Here is an 18806-nt window from a genome sequence, read left to right as displayed (position 1 = left end):
TTTATTAATAAAGTGAGACGGCTGGAGTGACATCAAATTGCTTAGCTTAGCAATAGCGGAAATAACAGATATATTTTGGTTGCTCACCCGGCGTTGCCATTCGAAACCTTTCCTGATGCGCGAACGACTTTCGGTCCACACAGGAAGGGTGTAAAGCGGGCAAGAGAGCGCTGCAGTTCTGGTACGAGTGATTCGTCGTATGGCTGGTTTAAAATTGCTAAGAGATGAACTAGCCTCAGGCTAAAAATCTCTAAAATAAAGACAAAAAAAAAAAAAAAAAAAATTTAAAATTGCATAATTGCATTCTATTACCCGGGCATTGACTTTGCAGCCCAGGTGAGTTTATTTTGTTTGTTTTTATTGTGAATGCTGCTTGGATAGAGATGGCATACTCATGGGTGTATTAAACCGACAATTTTGTAGAAACCATAAATCTTACAAGATTACTTCTAAGGCTCAAATCTAGAGAACTGCATGGATAATGTTTTGTAGAACAAATAAATAAACAGTACTGAAAATTTTCAACTTAAAAGCGCTAAAATGAACGTAATTTGTCTAGTTTTTGTTTTGTTAATTTGAACATTCTTTTCAATTGTTATGTATGTTAATTAACTTTAATCGAATTCTTTTCAAACTTTGATAGATAAGACTTCAATCTTTCATTTGGTATAATTCAATCAGAAAAACACATTAGGATTGAAAAAATATAGCTAACCAAAATTACCTATGAGAAAAACATAGAATGTTGAACAACTCACTTAGCAGTCATTTCCAACTCTATGTTTCATGGAGATTTTTTCATAACTTTGGAAGCCCTATAAACCCTAAAAATATATAAAATCCGGAACCAAGCACCCTGTGTATTTTATATGTTATATGGAAATGTATCTATGTAATATGCATGTTATTCTTTTTCTTCAAGGCCCTTGAAAAAGAACTACAGGAACTTCAGAAGAACCTCGAAAATAATCAAAAGCCAGAAACAGATGAATGTAGTTCACACAAAGTTGCGGAATTAAAGGTAAAGAAGAATTCACTTATAGTAGTATCAATTTTTAATTTCCTATAATGTTTATTACACTCAAATTTTAGGCTAGTCAAATAATGCTGAAACATGTAAATACTAAACAAACAGACAACATAAATTATTTAGAAAACCAGTTAGAAAATGCCTACAAGGAACTGCAAACAATCAAAATTTTATTAGGAGATCGTGATCAAAAAGTATGATTAAAATAAATTACCATAATTAAGATTATTGCATTTTCAATCTGATTGTTTACAGCAAGCTTGCATGTGTGCTGAAAATAACAAACTGCACCAGGAAAACTTGAATCTGCAAAATCTGCTAGATAACAATGTCATGAAAGTTGCTGAATTACAGGCAAAAATGAATGACTTAGAAGCACTAAGAGCTCAACTATCAATGTAAGTTACAAGATCATAAAGTTCGCGAATTTCTCAAATTTATATACCCATTTACGAATCAATTTAAACATCGTTCATTCAAACGATCCAATGCCATATCCGTTTTGTTCAAACAAGCATATTCGTTTGTTTATCTTACGCATTTGTATCCTTTGTTATAAAAAACCAGTATTCAGTTTAATCCGAGGCCCGGAGGGTCATGTGTCTTTTTTTTTCCTCTGTTCGGGACCTAACACCACTGCGACCAGTAATTTGATCTATTGTAGTCTATCCCGTGTCCTTAGTTTAGTGCATGTCTTATTACTCCATCACTATTAAGAAATGAAAAAGTATTCAATTTTTTTTACAGTTGTCATTCTTGCATTTATCGCAAGGATCCGACTCTAATTGAAATGTTCCGCTATTTATACCCTTGAAACACCCTCCAAAGGCGCGCCCCTCTGTCAGTTGGATTCCTTAGCAACAAAATTAAGGGATGACACCGATAATGACCATGCATCAGAACCCTAGTCTTAACCACTTTAAACTACACCCAACCGGGGGATGTAAGATTCGCTTACAATTATGTGGGATTCATCATCAGAGGAGACCGCATGAACCAAGGATGCGATATACCTAGCTGCGGTCCAATGCAAGAAAATTGGAGACCGAAAAATGTAGAGTGTATTAGTGAGGTAAATAAGTTATTTCGAAAAAAATTGAAACAGACTGCCGGCTGGACTCGAACCACGAACGTTGCGATTATCAGACCTGTGCTTTCTCCACTGCTCTCTCCATGCTTCTGAATATGGATAACCTAAAAGCAAACATGAAGCGCTCATTTTCTCGCATACTTGACTTCGTATGCTTTTTCTGCTGAAGAGATTCAAGGCAACTGTGTGCGTCGTTCTACAATGTTCTACAATGTGCGTCGTTCTACAAGCTTACTGGTCTAGTCGAAAGCGTAGATAGAACACGAAATAAAAAAGACAAAAAACCATTATATCGCCTGCATTGTCAATTTCTAACATTTGTTGCGATGTTCATGAACAGAGGATGATATGAAACGGAACTAACATTCATTGTAATAGATTTTTGGTTTGCGTGTAGAGATCAACGAATAGAATATTAGGAATCACATAGATGAAGACTAACTAACTCGTTTTTTCCTTGTTTCAAGATCATCCTCGGTGGGCAAAGCTGAGTCTTGTCACTATCAACAAGGCATGAAAAGTAACAAGGACTAAGATGTGTTCCTTGGATTACTGAAAAATCCTATTCCCCTAGTTTGAAGTAGTCAGGACTAGAAATTGGTGGTAGATCTTACATCCCGTAACGTACCACGAAAAGGTGATCTACCCACGTTACGGGGCGTCATGTGTCTTACACTAATCAGTTTAGCTCATTACACCAGAGTAAGATAACTGTCAACTTTTTTAAGTGAGTGAACGGTCAAATTACAGGCAACGATGTAAAAAAAATGTGGTGTGTTTTCTCGACTCTACGATCAGTTCATTTTATATAGACCAGAACCCGGTTCTGGAATTATCGTTTGTTTTCGGTCACTTGAGTTTTCGGTTCTGATTTCAGCGTTGGTGCTGGCGCTTCGTCTTACAGACTGTACTGGCGAACTGAAGCCGATGTGCCGCGAGGGATTGGTGATGGAAGTGGATGCAGTCCATTTTTTATCTGCTAAGATCCCTTTAGTTGAAGCAGCTAGTGTGTGTTTAGTGGTTTTTGGAGGTTTGCGCTGCTGTGTGAGGATGGAACGGCGAGAGTGCTGTTTTTTGACACTAGTTGAAGAAGTAGCGGCAGCATATCTATGGAAGCTCTTCGAAGTCATCGAGATGTCATGAATTCCTTTGCAACATATCGGGTGAGATCTTTCCTTTATTTTTCTCTATACTTTCATTCCATTATATTATATATAATGCATTATATGCTGGGTGCGGGCGGATCCAGTAGGGCACCTGATTGAAGTGAGGTGGATGGAGGGAGTGGAGTTGCCGACTCCCTGTTTATGGCGTTTCGTGAGGGGAGGGCTCTTCTTCCCGCTCATTGGGGCGTCCCTCTGTTGGATGGCCTGTTTTTTGGCCGGTTGTGTGATCCTGTTGTTGGAGGGAAAATATCGTTTGTCCCGTAGATGCGCGTCGGCGATGTTGCCAACGGATTCGTCCAAATCGTTTTTGGCCCTTCATGCAGTGGTGCAATTGGAGCTTGTTGGACTTAATCAGGTCGAGCAGTGAGGGTGGTCCACTGTCATCATCATTATCCATACAAATTAACTCAGATGAATGGAAAACAACAGAGTTAATGATCAGATAAAAAAAAACTCCCATTGTTTTTACTGTGGAATTTACCACCTGTATGTCATATATGATGTACACTGGAGTCGCTTTTTACGCGTTTTTTTACACGGTTGTTTTACGTGGATTTCGGAATTTACTCGGTTTTTTTACGCGGATTTCGGAATTTACGCGAATTTCGGAGTTCACGCGGTTTATCGTTATACACTGGAGTCGCTTTTTACGCGGTTTTTTACACAATTTTTTAAGCGGTTTTTTCACGTGGATTTCGGAATTTACGCTGTTTTTTTACGCGGATTTTGAAATTTACGCGATTTTTTTTACGCGGCACGTATCCCCCGCGTAAAAAGCGACTCAAGTGTATTGTGTTACTATATTACGACATATATATTTATAATGTGTTAGATTTGTGCTCTATCGTTGCGTCCGTGGTTGGGATTTTTCGTTACATGTTTGAATTTCGATTTTTTTTTATGTGAGCCCCAGTAAAGATATTAAAGACGTAGTCCAATGTCAAAAACCGCATAACATCATTGGAAATAATTTCCGTTACTCTTTAATTACAGATTAACTAAACACAGCAATTAAATTTTGCAATATTTGTTCAATATTTACAATGTATTATCATTGAAAATATTGTTAAGGGTCCAAATAACCTAAATTTGTCGGTTTTTCGATTCATTACTTAAAATATACATAACATCGCATGGGGCACAGTATCAATCTATGGCACATGCATAATGTTTATGCATAAGTATCATTATGGGTTAAAGGAAGTTGAATCACACAAAATTATAATCTAGATTGTTTTTAATTTGTCATACTTATTTATTATTATACATTTTTAACTTTTACGTTTTATTTGTTTGAAGCTTTACACCTAGTTAATTAAAATTCCTGATTTTTACCAACCTGCTGAAATTTCGGTGGGAATTGCTGGGCCGGTAATAATTTCTATGTGTGTTTATGTTGTATTGCATTAACAAAGTTACTCATCGATATTAAAATTAAGCGCATGGAGCAAAGAAAGCAGTACATAACGTCATATACATATATTTATTATACAGGTTATTTCTTGTCGTGCATAGAATCAATTATATGAGATTCCCATTTTATTATTAGTCCTGTTAGTTATACATCACACTTAACATTTACATCCGTACATTATTGTAAAAAGAGAATATCAAGTACCATTCGAGCTAAAAATATGTAATTTCAATATAACCTTGAAATTTCAGTGTTACATCCACCGGATATTTTAGCTGAAGAAACATATAATGAATGAAGATGAAGAAACTGCATCTTATTATATGTTAAATTTTTATTATTTTCATTGCAGAATATCAACTTATTTATCCATGTAAATTTATTTTCATTATTTCATATATAATGATCTGATATATTTCATTTCTCCATTACATATATTTTCATTATATAAATAAATAAATTGATTGGGAGGGAGCATCAGGGTATCATTCAAACTGGAACTAAACGATGGTATGATTGATAGCCTTAGTCTAGGAGGCATTCTTGACGTTGATCGATATTACGGTGCAATATCGACCTCTTCTCCAATTCTGACGCCTTCTCGACTATGTCCATCACTGTCCAAATTGCATCCACCGTTAATCTCCCTTTCCGCAATCCGAACTGCCTCTCCAACAATCCGTGCTCACTCTGCATGAATTTCGTCAGCCTGTTTTGGAGTTTAGGAGTTTTCCGAGTGTATCCAGCAGACCTATACGATGCTGGATCCCCCGGCGGTTTTCCTGGTTTTGGTAGAAACACTAGCTTCTGTATTTCTGCAGCACCATCACCACATGTACGGGGACGCCTGGATCGCCAATTTGTATGCCACGTTGGAAATTCCATCCGGACCAGGAGCTGTCTTCACTTTCAATCCTTTAACCACTGCTGCGAGTTCCTCGTTGGTAACTTCGACAATATCTTATTATGCCCTTTTTATATGTATGCAGGCTCGTGGCATAATCAAGGAATGGATGCGGTGTCCTCATTTGTTTATCCCAGAGGGCAGAAGAGGATCGCAGAACCTTGGGGAATTTCTTTTCCTTTTAGCGGTGTCCAAACCTGTGTATCCCAAGTTGGGCAGGAAAGGATCGCAATTCAAAGTGATTATTTGATCTAAAGTATCTGCTTTATTATTGAAATGCTTTGGTTTATATACGGAATTATTGTCTATAATGTAATGTATTATTTTGGTTTATTTCCTTTTAAATCCGTTATAATTGCTTATCTTTTAATAGATACCCGTATTTCGTCTACTACTTGCAGAGTTCATCAGCGCCAAGTACTCAACACCAACAGTGTTGTTCTGGGCAAGGTTGGAAAGACTCATTTCAGCTAAAACAATGTTTTTCTAAATTATGAAATAATTAGATGCCATGATCAAATTTTGAATTGGTAGGATACAAGAAGAGGTTGCAAAGAATGTGTTTGACATATTAAACCTGTTTATTTCACTGCATGAGAGTCACAATCAGCGATTTTTCACAAACTCACTCACTCACTCACTCACTCACTCACTCACTCACTCAGCGATCAGCAAATCGCTGATTGTGACTCATAGAAAGCAAAATTTACAGGTTTTATGTTTCCAACGCATACTTTGTAACCTCTTCTTGTAAGTTACAAGTAAAACATGCCATCATACCATCTTTTGGTTTTATTATTCCGAAAAACATTATTTTAGCTGAAATGAGTCTTTGCAACCTTGGTTCTGGGTGTAGGAAAGATATATGAATAATTCTGTTTGGAAAGACTATGGTATAAATGAACGCTACTGATGTGAGTGCAATTGCATGATATGCATTTTTCTGTCTTTTCGGTAAATTTAGTAAGTTCAATTCTTACAGTGGCGTAAATGGTTCTAGCTACATATGAAACCTCCCTTTTCAAAATGAATAATGTAATGCAATGAAATGGAATAAAGTTATTCAATTTGTTCCTAAATTAAGAATTTTTGTTTTTTTTTTGTTTTTTTTTGGTTTTGTTTTCTTTCTTTTTTTTTGCATTCTAGCTTGGTTCAATAATTCGATTTTTGTGAACTATTGATTGTTTGTTTGTTTGTTTGTTTGGTCGTTTATTTCCTTTATAAGGTATGGTCCTATGTAGAATGGATCTAGTTTTTTCCTGTTATCACCTATTTTCAAATGTATTGGAATGAGTTTATCATAATTTGTATTTTGTCTTGCTTTTTTTTGGATAACAGATTTTCTCAGGTAATTTCGTTTGCTTAATGAAGTTTAAATTTAACCTCGTTGTAGTATTGCTCGATGTTATAAATTGGTTCATGGTTTGTGTTCTTCTGAACATCATGTGGTGTTTTAATGAAATTGAATGTGTAAAATTTAATCCAATCATCCCAGTCATTTTGAATCATCGCAGATACTCGTTTAAGCATCTGTGATTTCTCTCCAATGCTCCGATAGACTGTGGGTGATAAGTGGTCAAAAAAGTTTGTTTGATTAATAAAACTTGACAATTTTTTCCATGGACTTCGTTATTGTACCTTGGTCTGTTCGAAGTTCTTTGAAATTTCCATAAATTAGTATGAAATTTTCAACAAGCGCATGAGTTTCTTTTGTAGGTATCGGAATACAAATTACATACTTGGTTAAATTGCATTGTAGAGTTAAAATGTATCTATTGCCCTTACTTGTTCTCATAAAAGGTTCAACTGTATCTGCTGAAAGTACTTCGAATGGTTTCGAAGGTGTAGTTGTAATTACTTGTTTTTCTCTAGTATGTCTGTGTACTTTGTTTATTTTGCATAGTTTACTAAATTTTACAAAATTTGTGTTTTCATATTCTTCCACTTGTACAGTTCTCGTATTTTAAGATACATGGTCAATATTACCTAACGTCGGGATCATATGGAAATTTTCTATTACTTCTTTATTTTTTTCTTTTGCTGTCAGTATCTTTGGAGGATTGAATTTTGATTAATTCATGCATGGAAATGGCTCTGTTAGAGATTTCCTTAAATGCGCTTATTAGGTTGAAAAATTTATCCTCAAATGACATGGCTAATTTATTTATTTTTTTTAAATTTATATAATTTTGCTAGCGTAGGCGACAGGTAAATCATCATTTCCACATCGTTGTGATAAGATTGTTCCGGATGCTACGTCAGAAGCATCTGTAGTAACGATAAATTCTTTTGTGAAGTAGGGATATTGTAAAATAGTGGGAGATATCAGTATTTGTCTTAATTTGATAAAAACGGTTTGATGTATATCGGTCCAAATAAATTTCACATTTTTTCTCAGTAATTCGATCAGAGGCTTTGCGATATGTGCAAAATTTGAAACAAATTTCTAATAATAATTACAGAAGGCTACGAAACGTCGTATCTGCATTTGTGGGTACAGGGAAGTCCTTCATTACTTGGAATTTGTTACTGTCAGTTAAAATTCCTTTATCTGTAATTCGACGCCCTAGATAAACTATTTCTGTACGGAAAAATTTGCATTTGGCCAGGTTGAGCTTGAGATTATAGAATCTTAAACACTCAAAAACTTTTTGTAAATTCTTTAAATGATGGTTGACGGAACATCCAATAATGATGATGCCGTCAATAGATATATATAAATGCACATTCAGGATTTAATCCTGCCATAGCGATGTTCATCATTCGCTGGAAACTATTTGGATTTATATTTAAGTAAAATTGTCGTTTGAAGGTGAAATGTACAAGTGATGTAGAAAGAGCTGTATATTTTCTTGCTTCTGGATCTAATCTGAATCTGGTGAAATACAGCCATCAGGTCCAAAATTGAAAAATGCTTTGCTTTTCTTAACTGATATATAATCGTAACTATTCTTGGCAAAGGTCTATCTTCCAAGATCTTTTTATTTAACTGGTGAAAGTCAACTACCAGTCTTCATTTTTTACTTCCGTCGTTCGATTTTTTCGGCACCAACAAAATTGGGCTGTTGTATGAAAATATTGAAGGTTCTATTAAATCATCATCCAACATCTTTTTTACTTGATTATGCTTTTCATTGTTTTGTGAGTGAATATTTTTACAGTTTAGATTTTAAACTGGAATTCGGTCATTTAATTGAATATTCTTTCTGTAAAAATTGTTGGTGGTTAACTTTTCATCTGGCATACAGAATATATCTGCATTTTGTTCAATCAATTTTTTCAAAGGTTTTTGTGCATATGAAGCCATGCTAGAAAAATCGATTTAAGATAATAATTCTTGTTTACGCTTACAACTTCGATTAGAATTTTCATTATTTAATGGAATTTGTTGGTAATTTTCTATTTCTTCCGTAGTACGTGACTATTCGTAGTGTTTATGAATTTAACAAAGGTGTTTCCACAAAATATTCCAGGTTGAATCTCTTGCGAGAGCACGATGTAGTCTTTTGTTATATTAAAATTTGGTACTCTTCTAACTACTTCGCATGGTAGTGGGAGAATTATTTTATTTTGAAGACTATCTTCAATAGGTATTGTAATTGTATGGGTTTGAAAGTTGAAGTTTAGTAACCAATATTCGTTATTAATATTGCAATTATATTTAGTAAACAAATTCACGTCCCAATACACCATCTGTTGGTATTGGAAAATCATCATTAACAATTTAAAATGCATGACTGACATTTACGCAGTGGTTACATCTTAAATTAGTGGTAGTCTCTGCAATAATTTCAATAAGTCCATTAATTATTCCAGAAATTCTATATCTTTTATTTATGTTTACAGGTTGATAATACGATATTTTTCCACATTTAAACAGTGAAATATCAGCTCCGCTGTCTATTATTAATAAGTCTATGGTAATACAATATACAGCGTTTATATTTGTTAAGTAAATTAATGTTGATGGTGCTGATTTGGTGGCACCATTGCTTGACATAAAAAATTGCTAGTATTTGTGGAAGTATAATATTTCTCCGCACGAGAATCACCCAGCGCAAATGGGCAACGCCAGCTGTACCGTCCTATCTACCTGATGCGACCGAACGAGGCCGAATGCTGTGCTTGCTGACTGCGGTGCTATTAGGTTTTGCACTGTCGGGGTTAACCTCTATCTGATGACAGTTCAATGGTACTGTTTACGTGGACTTAGTCGATTTATTCTTGGGTAGATTTTCTCGAAAATTTTTCAGACGGCAGTGAGATGTAAACCACACTTCTGCATCCTTTCACCGCACTGTTCCTCGACAATTTGCAAGTTAAAATTCGGAAATTTTAGAATATTTTTATTTGTGAAAAACTGACTAAGTGCTTGTAAACAGTACCACTGAACTGTCAAAAAGGTTCAGTCGATTAACACTGAGTTCATTCGTGACGTCACGCTGCAGTACCTTATTAGGTTTTGCACCGTCGGGGTTAACCTCAATCTGAAGACAGTTCAGTGGTACTGTTAACGTGGACTTAGTCGATTTTTCCTTGGGTGGATTTTCTCGACAATTTTTCAGACTGCAGTGAGATGTAAACCACACTTCTGCAATGTCCACGAACAACATCCTTTCAACGCGCTGTTCCTCCACAATTTTCAAGTTGAAATTCGGAAATTTAAGAATATATTTTTTCGAAAAAACGACTAAGTGCTTGTAAACAGTACCACTGAACTGTCAAAAATGTTCAGCCGGCTAACACTGAGTTCATTTATGACGTCACGCTGCAGTACCTAATTCGGGCGGGAGAGAATGAATCTCAGAGTGAATGTATTTATCCATCTGACAGTTTACCAAGGGGTTCAGCAATGAATGCTATTAGGTACTGCAGCGTGACGTCACAAATGAACTCAGTGTTAATCGGCTGAACCTTTTTTACAGTTCAGTGGTACTGTTTACAAGCACTTAGTCGTTTTTTCGAAAAATATATATTTTAAAATTTCCGAATTTTAACTTGAAAATTGTCGAGGAAATGTGTGGTGAAAGGATTGCAAAAGTGTGGTTTACATCTCACTGCAATCTGAAAAATTATCCAGAAAATCTACCCAAGAAAAAATCCACTAAGTCCACGTAAACAGTACCACTGAACTGTCATCAGATTGAGGTTAACCCCGACGGTGTAAAACCTAATACATAACGAATATTAATCTATTGTCTCGAAACGTTATTATTTTGAAGTCTACAGAGTAGCTATTTCTTCATCATCCTGGCTAGTGGAATTTGTGCACACCTACGCTATCTACGGATGTGCTGAATATTTCCTTAGTTTTCATGTGAGTACTTTGAGGCAAGTATACCATTCCTCAAGAAATCTAAGAAAAGGTCCTTGACCATAACCGATGGACATTATAATTCAGCCACACGCATCCTAATGACGTTTTAATCTACTTTTCCAAAACTTAAAGAATTCAAAACACCGTCCAGTCTCACCAGTTCAGCGTTAGTCCCAAACTGCCGCTTTAATGATCTCTTAGTGAACATCCCAGCGCACTTAGCAAGCGATCGTCCAAATATATATTTCCATGTTTTCTGAGTGGACGTCCCATCACACTCATTCAGCGATCGTCCCATAGTCTTATATCAAGCGTAATTATTCAAATCGACGTATATGGTTTTGTAAACAATGACTTCAATCAATGGTTTGTCTTAACTGATAACTCACCTACGCAAACAAACACCATCATCAGGTAGGGGAACCTCTCCCCTACTAGCTGGTGTTGTTAGTTTCTGTGAGTGATCTAGCAAATCGTCGATTGAAGTGATTGTTTCCAAATTCTGATACGTCGATTTGAATAGTTACACTTGATATAGTCTTTAGTCTTTGCAGAACTGGTTTCTCCAGACCCAGCTTGTTGAATAATTCTAGGAGCAGTTCGCGGTACAGTTCCATGCCCAGCATAAGATCTATTGGTCCCGGTTCATGGAAGTTAGTATATGCCAGTGTGATTCTGGATGGAACGTTCCTACTGGAAGACATTGACAGGAAACTGACTGACGCATTGACTCAGTATGTGACCGGATTCTTCATCATTATGTTCGGTGCAATGAGACTCTACCCGAACTTCAACAGCGTGATACGATACGACGAGAGTGTTACCAACGTCTTCAATTTGTAGACGATAGGATAGGATAGCGACGTAACTTCAACTTCTGAACTTAGATACGGATGTTTTTCAAAGAATACTTTACTTGTGCGTGTGTGTGTGTGTGTGTGTGTGTGTGTATGTGTGTGTGTGTGTGTGTGTGTGTGTGTGTGTGTGTGTGTGTGTGTGTGTGTGTGTGTGTGTGTGTGTGTGTGCGTGCGTGTGTGTGTGTGTGTGTATGTGTGTGTGTGTGTGTGTGTGTGTGTGTGTGTGTGTGTGTGTGTGTGTGTGTGTGTGTGTGTGTGTGTGTGTGTGTGTGTGTGTGTGTGTTTTTTTTGGCATGGAGGAAACTTTCAAAAAGACCATCGTGCCACCGCTTGACGACTGGGCGCACAGTCGTGGTGACACGGTGTGTGGGATTCTTACCACACTAAAACCTCATTAGACGCCTTGCCCTTTTCCCCCGGAACCACTTGTCGTATTACTTCGGAGGGGGGCGAGCATTACGCACCTCACTTTATTTCAGCTAATTGGCGCTTCCAATTCGCTGATCGTCTCTCCAATTTGTGAGCCATTTAGCTCCCAGCGTCACGTTCTACTCGGTCTTTCCCCGGTGGTGGATACAGCCTACTCTGACGGAGAGTTCTCCCGGCTTCGGCTTTCAGTTCGCACTTGTGTGAGCACATTACTACTTTCTAGTTGGTCTTCCCAGCTGGCGCTATAGAATGCATTCTTCACATCAATCGTAATCACGGTGCAGTATCGATTTCCTCTCCGCTTCTGTTTGGAAGCTTTCTCGGCTCTGTCAATCACTGTCCGAATTGCATCCACCGTCGATCTCCCTTTCCGAAATCCAAACTGTCTCTCCTACAATCCGTGTTCACTTTCCGTGCATTTCGTCAGCCTGTTGAGGATGATCCTCTCCAAGAGCTTTCCTACAGTATCCAGCAAGCATATTGGCCTATACGATGCAGGATCCCCCGGCGGTTTTCCGGGCTTCGGCAACAGCACAAGCTTTTGTACCTTCCACCTATCAGGGAACTGACCCTCGTCCAGACATTTCTGCAGCACCATCCTGAACATGCCCGGGAACGTCTGGATCGCCGCCTTCAACGACACGTTGGGAACTCCATCCGGGCCGGGAGCTTTATTCGCTTTCAACCCTTTCGCTGCTGCTATGAATTCCTCGTTGGAGACTTATTCAACGTTGTCTTCATCTACCTCGCCATATGGTGTAGGTGGCCAGTTCGTTGGGTAATGCTGTGGGAAAAATCCCTCCACGATGACTTTCAGCTTGTTGGGACACATTTCAACCGGCATCGTTGGACCTCTGATCTTCGCCATCGCGACTCGGTATACGTTGCCGCAGGGGTTGGCATCGGAGTCGCGGCACAACTCCTTGAAACTATTTGACTTGCTCAGCTTTATATTTCGTTTCAGTGCAGCACTGGCCTCTTGGAACACCACCCTGCGCTGCTCTCTGTCTGCTTCTGTTCTTGCTCTCTGAGCACGCCTTCTGGCTAGAAGACAAGTAGCACGGAGGGTGCTAATTTCCTCGTTCCACCAGTAGGCTGGATGCCGCCTGTTCGTTGGCTCCAGTTTTCTCGGCATAGTTGTGTCACATGCCCTTGCTAATGATTCGGTCAACTCATTCGCGCTTAGGCCCGAGACGCTGCTGTCTACCCTTAGAGCTTCGATGAAGAGATCCTTATTGAATGCCTTCGTCTTCCACTTCCACTCGCTTACTTTCGTCCTCCGCATTTCCACCGGTGTCCGTTCGCCGATACTGTACCGGATCGCCTGATGGTCACTATGGGTGAACTCCTCGCACACTGTCCAGTTCATATTTGCCATTAGCGACGTACTGCAGAAAGTGACGTCGATAATGGATTCCTTACCATCTTTGCGGAAGGTGCTGATGGTTCCTTCTTTGGCCAGACTGACGTTCAACTTTTCCAGAGCTTCCAGCAGGCTATACCCTCTTGCGTTGGTACATCAGCTCCCCCAATCCACTGCCCAAGCATTGAAATCTCCTGCGATGACCACTGGTCTCCGTCCAATGAGCTCTCCGGTGAGCCCATCTAGCATCTGGTGGAACTGCTCAATTGTCCATCTCGGGGGTGCGTAGCAACTACATACATAGATTCCATTGATTTTGGCGATCACGAAACCTTCGTATGAGCTTGCCACCACTTGTTGAATGGGATATCTGCCCATGACTTGTATGGCCGCCACTCCTGCTCTATCCGCCACCCAGTTACCATTATCGAGAGAGACTCGGTATGGCTCTGCAATGATTGCAACGTCGCACTTTGTTTCCGTTGTTGACTGCCACAACAGTTGCTGTGCTGTGTTGCAATGATTGAGATTTATTTGGGTTACCTCCATTATTGCTGGTCCACCATCGCCTTCTTGAACTCAGGGCACCTGAAAATTTCCGTCACATGGCCATTTCCGTCCTCCTTTTTGCAGAGCATGCACCTCGGTTGCTTTGTACAGTCTTTTGCAACGTGCCCCTTCTCTCCGCATTTCCTGCACAGATCATATCTGTAAGGGCCTTTCATTGTCTTGCCTGGTGACCGAAGCCCATGCATTTGTAGCATCTCTCCATTTTCTTAGATACCCGAGGAATAGCTTTCAACGGGCACACTGACCACCCAACCTTGATTCGGCCAGTCTTCAGCAGCTCGTTAGCTGCGTCCGAAGAAAGTCGTATCGACGCCGTCTGCGTGCCACCATACGTCTTCCTCAACCGAATTGCCATCGGTACGTCTCCCAGGTTGCATTGCACCTTCAGCGACTTTTCAACTCGTCTTCTGTTGTGATCTCGTCCAGATCCCTGCACTGACTCCTGGGATAAGGCTCTTACGTTCGCCGTCTCGCCAAGAGATTTTTCGACGAGCTCCTTAAAAGCTGCGCTCTTAACCGTAGGATCCCTTTTCAGCTCGAATAGCATCTCGCCTTTCTGGGTTCGCCTGGTTTTCACCAGGTTCTCGCCTAGTTGTTTCAACTCCGGATCCTCTCTCACTTTCCGGAGGAGTGCTGCGTAGGACGTTTTGTCCTTCGCCTCAACAACCAGAGCGTCACCCTTGCTTCTCTCCCTACGAGGCCTAGGCTTCTCCTTATTCTTCCTGTCTTCCTTCTTCTTCTCTTCCTTCTTCTTCTCTTCCTTCTTCCTCACTTCCTCTTCCTTCTTCCTCACTTCATCTTCCTTCTGTTTTTTCTTCCTCTCCTTCTGGTTCTCGACTTTACGCCACGCACCATTTTCTCCCATCTCCTTGATGACTTCCTCGTCGTCCTGCGATTTTTGGGCTCCTCCTCATCTCCTGGCGTGTCCCTATCTCTCTTTTCAGGACGTGGATTTGTGGGTCCCTTCGGCGTCTCATGTGCTTGAGCCAGTCTTATGCTCTCCTTGGCCTCCAGCAGAGCCTTTTCGGCATTTTCGGCTTTTTTTCACCACAATTGACATTCCCGATCTGTCACTGTTATGCCGGATTTGATACCGGTCACAAGTGGTTTGATTTCTTTGTGTACGTTGTTTTTATCCTTCACGAACACATAGAGCTCATCGATCTTCCTCCTGACCTCCGTCATTTTGGTTCTCCAAAGCTGCAGTTCTTGGGATTTGCTACTACTGGATATTGGTGTGAATATCTGGAACTCGCAGTGACCCCCAGGTTCGACACTGGTGATCTCTGCAATATCCCGCTCCTTGCGAACACGCTTTTCCGTTTTCACTGTCTGGCGTCTTGCCGTCGTTCTTCATATTTTTTTTTGGTTTTTTTCTTTTTCTTCATTTTTGTTTTTTTTTCTCCAATTTTATCCATTCTGATGGGTCCCCCCTTCGGGCCGCTATCTCCACTCGTTGTATGTAGTATCGTGATCCCATGGTTATCTATGCAAGCAGGGAGGCCATGCTAGGGTTGACACGGTCCTTTATGGGGGCCGTGTTCAGAGCCAGATCGGCGTAAGTCAGGAATGTTACATCTGAGCCTACTACTCACCAATCACCAATTGGTGACGAGTTTTGAACGTATCCGGAGGCCTGCCAAGGTTTTACCTTGACGGGGGCAACCGCACTATTAGCCCACTCGCCATTCAAGAAGGTGTCACCCTTCTTTACTTAGGGAGCAGAATAGCACGACTGTCAGCCCTGTAGCGTGGTATCCAATCCATTGTACCGTGCCGTGTCCAGTATGCCGCAATAAGGATCTTTCTTACTGGCGTCGATCCTAATGTGCCGGTTGGCACTCCTGCGGGTTGACGAAGCATTTCTTCTATTGCCGTTTTATGGTTACCGCACCAGTGTTCGCGTCGCACCCCCTCACTTTGCTATTGTCAGAAGGACAACATTGCCCAGGCTACACCACGGGGAGGTGTGAGGTAGGAACTTGTAAGAACCAGAGCTAGGTTGTCAACTCACCATTTGTAGCCCTGTGCGTGTGTGTGTGTGTGTGTGTGTGTGTGTGTGTGTGTGTGTGTGTGTGTGTTTTTTTTTTTTTTTTTTTTTTTTTTTTTTTTTTTTTTTTTTTTTTTTTTGGCAAGGAGGAAACCTTCAAAAAGGCCATCGTGCCACCGCTTGACGACTGGGCGCACAGTCGCGGTGACACGGTGTGTGGGATTCTTACCGCACTAAAACCTCCTTAGACGCCTTGCCCTTTTCCCCCGGAACCACTTGTCGTATTACTTCGGAGGGGGCCGTGCATTACGCACCTCACTTTACCTCAGCTAATTGGCGCTTCCAGTTCGCTGATCGTCTCTCCAATTTGTGAGCCATTTATCTCCCAGCGTCACGTTCTACTCGGTTATCCCTGGTGGTGGATACAGCCTACTCTGACGGAGAGTTCTCCCGGCTTCGGCTTTCAGTTCGCACTTGTGTGAGCACATTACTACTTTCTAGTTGGTCTTCCCGCCATTTTCGCTGCAGCGCTGACATGATCTGCGTTACTGCTCTGCTGACGGCGTTAAAGGTGCCCTCCTCTCGACACATTTCTTCGACGACATTCTCCGTGCTAAGGGCGAGCATATCCTCTCGCACATCATCAAATCTAGGACATTCGAAGACCACGTGCTCTGGTGATTCTTCCACATTCCCACACTCCGGACAGAAGGGTGACGTTGTGTGTCCGAACCGATGCAGGTACTTCCTGAAGCAGCCATGACCAGACAGGAACTGCGTCAAGTGGAAGTTGGCTTCTCCATGCTTCCTGTTCACCCAGGTCGAAAGAGTCGGTATTAGCCTGTGTGTCCATCTACCGTTCTCTGCTGCATCCCACTCCTGCTGCCACTTAGCCATCGACTCCGTTCTCACCATTTTTCGTACTCCTCTGGTTTCTCTCGTCATATAGCACTCGTAGTCCTCCGCCAAGGTGATGCCGATTGGGATCATACCGGCGATAACGCATACTGCCTCCATCGAAATGGTTCTGTACGCACTCACGACTCGCATGGCCATGAGCCGGAACGTACTGCTCAATTTCCTTTGGTTCTGCTTCGTTTTCAGCGCTTCAATCCAGGCTGGACCTCCGTACCTTAGTATTGATGAGGAAACACTAGCCAGAAGACGTCTCTTGCTGCTGCTTGGACCAGAATTGTTCGGCATGATTCTGGCTATTGCGTTGATGACCTTCGTCGCCTTCTCGCAAGCATATTCGATGTGGCTATTAAAGTTTAGCCGGTCGTCGATCATCACTCCCAGATACTTAAGCATGCGCTTCGAAGCAATGGTGTGCTCTCCAACGGTAATTTCTGCCCGCTGCACTGCTTTGCAGTTACTGACCAACATCACTTCTGTTTTGTGGTGGGCTATCTGCAGCTTCGCTCCTTGCATCCAGTTACCAATCGTATCTATCGCCTCAGCCGCCAACATTTCCACTTCTTCCAGCGTCTCACCGGTTACCGTCAAGACGACATCGTCCGCAAAGCCAACGATCTCAACTCCTTTGGGCAGCTTGAGCGTCAGCACGCCATTGTACATTCCGTTCCACAGCGTGGGACCTAGAATGGAGCCTTGGGGAACCCCCGCCGTGATTCTAAGCGATTTCTGCCCCGTGTCTGTCACGTAGACAAGGACCCGGTTCTGGAAATAACTACTTAGAATCCTGCAGAGGTAGCCCGGAACCCTCATTCTATGGAGCGCCTTGGCGATGGCCTCCCAGCTGGCGCTATTGAATGCATTCTTGACATCGATCGTAATCACGGCGCAGTATCGATTTCCTCTCCGCTTCTGTTTGGAAGCTTTCTCGGCTCTGTCAATCACTGTCCGAATTGCATCCACCGTCGATCTCCCTTTCCGGAATCCAAACTGTCTCTCCGACAATCCGTGTTCACTCTCCGTGCATTTCGTCAGCCTGTTGAGGATGATCCTCTCTAAGAGCTTTCCTACAGTATCCAGCAAGCATATTGGCCTATACGATGCAGGATCCCCCGGCGGTTTTCCGGGCTTCGGCAACAGCACAAGCTTTTGTACCTTCCACCTATCAGGGAACTGACCATCGTCCAGACATTTCTGCAGCACCATCCTGAACATGTCCGGGAACGTCTGGATCGCCGCCTTCAACGCCACGTTGGGAATTCCATCCGGGCCGGGAGCTTTATTCGCTTTCAACCCTTTCGCTGCTGCTATGAGTTCCTCGTTGGAGACTTGTTCAACGTTGTCTTCATCTACCTCGCCATATGGTGTAGGTGGCCAGTTCGTTGGGTCATGCTGTGGGAAAAGTCCCTCCACGATGACTTTCAGCTTGTTGTGACACATTTCAACCGGCATCGTTGGGCCTCTGATCTTCGCCATCGCAACTCGGTATGCGTTGCCCCAGGGGTTGGCATCGGCATCGCGGCACAACTCCTTGAAACTATTTGACTTGCTCAGCTTTATCTTTCGTTTCAGTGCAGCCCTGGCCTCTCGGAACACCACCCTGCGCTCCTCTCTGTCTGCTTCTGTTCTTGCTCTCTGAGCACGCCTTCTGGCTAGAAGACAAGTAGCACGGAGGGTGCTAATTTCCTCGTTCCACCAGTAGGCTGGACGCCGCCTGTTCGTTGGCTCCAGTTTTCTCGGCATAGTTGTGTCACATGCCCT

At 41.4% G+C, this 18806-nt stretch overlaps 1 protein-coding gene across 1 annotated transcript in view; it reads left to right on the top strand.

The window, feature by feature from the left end:
- Golgin104 (Golgin 104) overlaps positions 1–18806 on the top strand; it is a 192719-nt gene that overhangs the window by 109396 nt on the left and 64517 nt on the right. Inside the window, exons 4-5 of the mRNA XM_065222206.1 lie at positions 923–1021; positions 1286–1428. Coding sequence (XP_065078278.1) covers positions 923–1021; positions 1286–1428 — 242 coding nt within the window. The remainder of the gene's footprint in view (positions 1–922; positions 1022–1285; positions 1429–18806) is intronic.

Source organism: Ochlerotatus camptorhynchus, unplaced genomic scaffold, assembly GCF_037179485.1.
Source record: "Ochlerotatus camptorhynchus isolate MF236.1 unplaced genomic scaffold, CSIRO-AGI_Acam_v1.1 ptg000160l, whole genome shotgun sequence".
NCBI lineage: Eukaryota > Metazoa > Arthropoda > Insecta > Diptera > Culicidae > Ochlerotatus > Ochlerotatus camptorhynchus.
The sequence above is the reverse complement of the archived record's forward strand: the minus strand, read 5'-3'. Positions and strand labels throughout refer to the sequence as shown.